Source organism: Saccopteryx leptura, chromosome 10 (assembly GCF_036850995.1).
Source record: "Saccopteryx leptura isolate mSacLep1 chromosome 10, mSacLep1_pri_phased_curated, whole genome shotgun sequence".
In the NCBI taxonomy this organism is placed as follows: domain Eukaryota; kingdom Metazoa; phylum Chordata; class Mammalia; order Chiroptera; family Emballonuridae; genus Saccopteryx; species Saccopteryx leptura.
This window is the reverse complement of record NC_089512.1, coordinates 5,031,240-5,037,527: the sequence shown is the minus strand read 5'-3', so window position 1 is coordinate 5,037,527 and position 6,288 is coordinate 5,031,240. Positions and strand designations below refer to the sequence as shown.

Genomic DNA, 6,288 nt, shown 5'->3' with positions numbered 1-6,288 from the left:
GGCGAGACTGGTCAGGTTTGCGCCAGGAGCCAGGCTTTAGGGTGGCTTGCTCTGGGCCGGGCTCTGGGCCACGCCAGGGAACTGTGTGGGGGGGTGGAAGGCAGGAAGGTTCCTGGCCAGTCCCTCTCTGGTGGGTCGAATTCCCAAAGGGCGAGGCTGTGGTCAGTAAGCATCTTTATTGGAAGAGAGACCCAGTCTCCTTGGCTCTGCTGGCGCCCTAGGCCACGAGGATTTCGATGTCCAGCTGCAGCCGGCTGGCCTTGACCGTGTAGCAGCCCTGGATCAGGGCCCGGGGCTGGCTGGCGTGCCCGCGCCAGTGAGACTGGATGACGCAGGCCGCCTTGCGCGCCTGGAGGAACCGTCTGCGGGCCTGCCACATCCGGACCTGCGCCTGCACCCTCACCACCGCCCACTCCTGGCAGCTGTAGAGCCTCAGGGCCAGGCGCCGCCTTCGCTCCAGCATCTTGGTCTGTGCCGACCTCCACCAGCTCTGGATGACCCAGGTCCTGAGCGCCGCGTGCAGCAGCGTCCGCCGCACCACGGTGCCCCGCCACCAGGCCTGGATCTTCACGGCAGCCTCCTCTAACTGCTCCAGGAAGGGAAGAGCGCAGAGATGCTCGGGGAGGGACCCTCTGACTCCTGTCCCCGCCGCCGGGACCGGACGGGGAGGAAAGGGGGTCTGGTCCCGGTGGCCCTGCCTACCCACTTCTAGGTCCCATCCATTTTATTTTTGACCCTTCACTCACCTTGGGACACTGCTCATCGTTCTCCGGGATGATCTCTCCTGCCCCGGCCTTACTCACATTTTTTGTGTCCATGGCCCTGGTCTTTAGAGGGCACTCAGGTAGTGGCAGTGGGGTCACCCTAGTCTTCAGCCCCACCCTCAACTGTTAGTCACCCCCCCGGACTCCGCCCACCTGCACACCGGCTCCCCTGGGCAGGTATTGTCTGACCACACTTCATCTCTCCTCCCCTCCCCTCCCCTCCCCTCCCCTCCCCTCCCCTCCCCTCTCCTCCCCTCCCCTCCCCTCCCCCTCCCCTCCCCTCCCCTGCCCTCCCCTCTCACTGTGTCTCTTCATCGGTTGACCAGTCAGTCACCTTACTGATTGATTCCCACCACTTGGGGGGGCCTGCTGTTCTCTCTTTCCTTCAGACCCAGCTGGTAACTCAAGTCTTGCTTGTTCTCCACCTTCCTGTTACTTATTCTGTTCCCGCTGGTGGCAGCAAAGAGGGGCCCACGCCTCAGCTTTCCTCCGAGGAAAGACGGGCTTTTCCTTTAGGAATACCGAGGCCAGTGTGGGTTCCGGGGGGTTGAAGTGGGAGGGGCCTGCCCATGGGGGGGTATGTTTCCGTGTGAGGTTTGTGAAAGCGAGGTGTGGCGAGGGCCTCCGTGCCCCCTCCCCCTCGACTCCCTTGGGGAGGGGGCCGCAGGAGAGCTGACTGGGGCTGTGCCGAGGTTAGTTAAGTGGGTCGGATTTATGTGGCTCACAGGCTCCCCTGGGAACGGATAAACTCTCCCTGGCCATTCTGCTAGAAATGGCATCCAGGACGGGTCCTGCCTCTGAGCATATCCACTCACCCCCTGCCCTGGGGACAGAGGTGCTGCTGGGGTCACAGGGACGTGCCCCACAGTGCCCGGCGCCAGACATGTACGGGCAGGGGAGGAAAAGCAAGGTCTGGAAACTATGGAGACGAAAGCGTAGAACACCCTTCCCAGCACCAGGCCTGAAAACCCTGGTGAGAGGGAGACTCCCTTCTCAGTGAGGCCTGCCTGCAATGGGGGTTCCGTCCTGTCGTCCTGTCGGGAGTAGACGTGATGATGCAGTGAAACACTTATAAACACAGCGCCCTCTCTTCTTGTTACGGCGTGAATTTTGTGAGGTCGGATGGACTTGTCAGCGTTCCTGTGACTTGCAGGGCTCCCCCGACACAGCTCCACAGACCTGCGTGCGTTGGCGCCAGAAATCACGTCTGGTGCATCCCGAGCGTCCCTAAGAAACAGGTTTCTACAGAAAACGAGATTTTCAAAACCATCTTGTGAAGAGGCCGTCCAAGGTTATGCAGCTGGGACTACCGGGGAAATATTACAGAGTCAGGACAGACAGTTAATGGATATAAACGTGTCGCTACGTTTCAGCATTTGCCAACATGGAAAAATCCGTCATTTGTTGCAATAGCTGGACTCGCCCTCAATGTTCACTTGCCTATTCTTTGTCTTGAAGGAGGCCTCCCGAGGTCCCCGAGCGGCGGGTCCCCCTCAGCCTGGATGCGCCCCGCCAGCTGCTGGCCGGGTCTCCCGGGAGCCCCCGCGGAGCCACGTGTCCAGGTTCCGGGTGGGGGCTGCAGCTGCAGACACAGACACAGGTGATGTGGAGAGGCCGGGCGTCCTTGGGGACTCGGAGGGTCACTCTGGCTCCGGCTTTAGCATTTCTCTGCATGAGGCTTGCTAGACGCCCAGGGCCTTGGGACCCACACTGTCTGTGGTTACCGCTTACATTTCCAGAGCGGACCCTGTGCTTCCTTTAATGAATGTCGCTGTGGTTGAGCAGAGGGCAGTGCCAGCCGCCTCAACGGCCTCGGTTGCTGTATCAAACCGCCGGTCCTGGCGGAGGGACTCCACGCCCAGCCCCATCGGCTAGATTCCGCGGCAGGGCCCACTTAGAAGGGGGCTGTGGATGAGGGCCTTGCTCTGAGGCCTAGTCCATCCAGGCGTAGGGCGAGGGGCGGGGGGCGCGGGCACAGTCAAGGTCAAGATGCCAGGTCCCACAGTTCCTTGTGGATCTTTCCCCTCCTCCACTGAGGCCTGCTGGCTGTTGACAGAATATCTTACCTTTGTCTCCGTTTTAGAAGCTCCTGGAAGCGCCAGCCAGCTCTGTTTCTGTGCAGTTATTCACCAGGGGACAGCAGATGGGGTACAGGGGTAAGTGAGTCTACTAAGTTGTCACAGACCATGACCCTCAGACCCCTTTCCTTACTGCTGCTCCTCTCCCCGCTCTCCCCAACTTCCAGTTCCATTTTCTTTTCTTTTTTTTTTTTTTTTTGCATTTTTCTGAAGCTGGAAACGGGGAGGCAGTCAGACAGACTCCTGCATGCGCCGGACCGGGATCCACCGGGTACGCCCACCAGGGGGCGATGCTCTGCCCATCTGGGGCGTTGCTCTGTTGCAACCAGAGCCATTCTAGCGCCTGGGGCAGAGGCCAGAGAGCCATCCTCAGTGCCTGGGCCAACTTTGCTCCACTGGAGCCTCGCCTGTGGGAGGGGAAGGGAGAGACAGAGAGGAAGGAGAGGGGGAGGGGTGGAGAAGCAGATGGGCGCTTCTCCTGTGTGTCTTGGCCAGGAATCGAACCCGGGACTCCTGCACACCAGGCCGACACTCTACCACTGAGGCAACCGGCCAGGGACTCCATTTTCTTTTTAAAAATATTTTATTTATTGATTTTAGAGAGAGGAGAGAGGGTGAGGGAGGGAGGAGCAGAAAGCAGCAACTCATAGTAGTGTCTTCTCATAGGTGCTTTGACCGGGCAAGCCCGGGGTTTCTTACCCACGACCTCAGCGTTCCAGGTCGATGCTTTATCCACACTGCGCCGCCACCACAGGTCAGGCGGGTTCCCTTTTCTTGCTTGCTGATTTGTTTTATTGTTTTGTTTTGTTTTTTCTGATTATAAATATTCCACATCTGTTGCTAAAAGTTTAAATCATGCAGAAACATGTAAGATGAAAAGGAATGTCCCGTGAAATCCGCCCCAGAGTTATTCCTCCAGACCTTACACCATGCACAGACTGACTTAAGTTTTCGATTAAAAGTAATTTCTGTTTAATTTGTACACTTCAGGCTAAAAATTTCCTTGGCAATTAATGTTTTATTCCCTACACTGTTCCTGTTTCCGGCTCGGTGGAGGGTGGGGGTGGGGCGGGCACTCACACGCACTCAGCACATCCATGCCCCGAGAGAAATAGAAAACTGTTTTGTGCTTCTATGTTTCTTTTAAAATTGATTGAGGTAGAAATCATTTAACATAAAATTGACCGTTTTAACCATTTAGTGCCTTTTAGTACAGTCACAATGCTGTACAACCATCACCACTAATTTCAGTTTCTAATTTCATCTAATTTTTTTAGTGAGATAGAGACAGAGAGACCAGGAAGGGAGAGAGATGAGAAGCATCAACTCACAGTTGTAGCACCTTAGTTGTTCATGGATTGCTTTCTCATATGTACCTTGACCAAGGGGTTCCAGCCAAGCCAGTGTGACCCCTTACTCATGCCAGTGACCTTGGACTTCAAGCCAGTGAGTGATATTTGGGCTCAAGCCAGCAACCATGGGGTCACATCTACGATCCCACGCTTAAGCCGGCGACCCTGCGCTCAAGCTGGTGAGCCGGCACTCAAGCCAATGACCTTGGGGCTTGACCTGGGACCTCAGCATCCCAGGTCGATGCTCTATCTACTGTGCCACCACTTGTCAGGCAATTTCATCTCATTTTAATTCTAATTTTATCACCCCAAAAGAAACCTTGGACCCACTAAGCAGTCACTCCCCATTATCTGCCCACCTTAAGCCCTGGCAACCATTAATCTGATTTCAATTTCTATGGATTTGTCTATTTTGGATGTTGCATATAAATGGAATGATAAAATGTGTGTCTTTTTGTGCCTGGCCTCTTTCACTTAGCACGTTCCTGAGGTTCACCCATGTTTTAGCACATGTTGGTATTGTGTCCCTCTTTATGGCTAAATGATATTCCATTATCTGATGGTCCATTGTCTGGGTCGGTACCACATTTTGCTTATATTGTATATTCATAAAGTGACAAATATTTAAGTTGTTTTCGCTCTTTGGTGGTTCTGAAGAGTGCTTCTACGAGCATTTGCGTACATCACTTAAATATCTGTTTTCAACATGGGTATGTAAAGACACACCCCCCCCATGTTCATCGCAGCATTGTTCACAGTGCCCAAGACATGGAGACAGACAAAGTGTCCCTCGATAGAGAATTGGATAAAGAAGAGGTGGTACATATACACAATGGAATACTACTCAGCCGTAAGAAATGATGACATAGTGACATTTATGACAACATGGAGATGGACCTTGAGAACATTATACTGAGTGAAACAAGTAAATCAGAAAGAGCTAAGAACTGTGGGATTTCACACGTAGGTGGGATGTAACACTGAGACTTATGGACATAGATAAAAGTGAAGTGGTTACCGGAAGAAGGGAACGTGGGGGGAGGGAGAAGGGGACTTGAGTGAATGGGCGTGAAGAGGGACAGATGTAAGGTGACGGAAAATGATTTGACTTTAGATGGTGGGTACTCAACATAATCAACAGTTCAAATGCTATAGAGATGTTCACCTGAAACCTAAGTACTCTTACTGATCAATGTCACCCTGGTAAAGTCAATTTTCTAAATAAAATTTAAAAATTAAAAAATATATTTATATATCTGTTTTCAATTCTTTTAGATATATATACCTGTGAGTGGAATTGCTGGGTCATACATATGATGATTTTTGTTTTGTTTTGTATTTTTCTTAAGTGGAAAGTAGGGAGGCAGAGAGACAGACTCCTGCATGTGCCCGACTGGGATCCACCCAGCATGCCCACCAGGGGGCGATGCTCTGCCCCTCTGGGGCGTTGCTCCGTTGCAACTGGAGCCATTCTAGCTCCTGAGGCAGAGGCCATAGAGCCATCCTCAGCGCCCGGGCCAACTTTGCTCCAATGGAGCCTTGGCTGCAGGAGGAGAAGAGAGAGAGAGAGAAAGGAAGGAGAGGGGGAAGGGTGGAGAAGCAGATGGGTGCTTCTCCTGTGTGCCCTGACTGGGAATTGAACCCAGGACTTCCACATGCTGGGCCATGCTCTACCACTGAGCCAACTGGCCAGGGCCCATATGATGATTCTGTGGTTAACTTTTTGAGGAAACACAAAACTATTTTCCATGGTAGTGAAACCATTTTACATCCCCATTAATCTCCGCATCCTTTCCACACGGAGTTGTACAAATAGTAACTACTGATAGCTTTACTCTTTGCTTTACAGCTGTGTGCATTTTAGTCCCCTTTCTTGCCTAACTTCCCTGGCTGAAACTTGAAAACTTGGCAGGTGCTTCGAGGTGAGTAGATCTCCTTCACCTGTGACCTCTGCGCTCTTCTATCTGGTGCTTTTGCACTGCGTGTGAGCCCTTTAAGAGCTGGTTTTCCTTTCCCTGCAGTTCTATGGTTTTTTGGGTGTATTCCCAATGGTTTTCTTTTCTTTTTAATTTTTATTTATTTATTTGAGAGGGA

The 6,288-nt window shown here is 52.8% G+C and overlaps 1 protein-coding gene across 1 annotated transcript; it reads right to left on the bottom strand.

Moving 5' to 3' along the window:
• Nucleotides 1–217: 217 nt before the first annotated feature.
• On the bottom strand, nt 218–818 carry IQCF6 (IQ motif containing F6). Its single transcript, XM_066351693.1, has 2 exons — nt 804–818; nt 218–586 (listed from the first exon to the last, which is right to left on the bottom strand). Exons 1-2 carry the CDS (start codon nt 816–818, stop codon nt 218–220), a joined length of 384 nt encoding a protein of 127 aa, XP_066207790.1.
• Nucleotides 819–6,288: the final 5,470 nt, after the last annotated feature.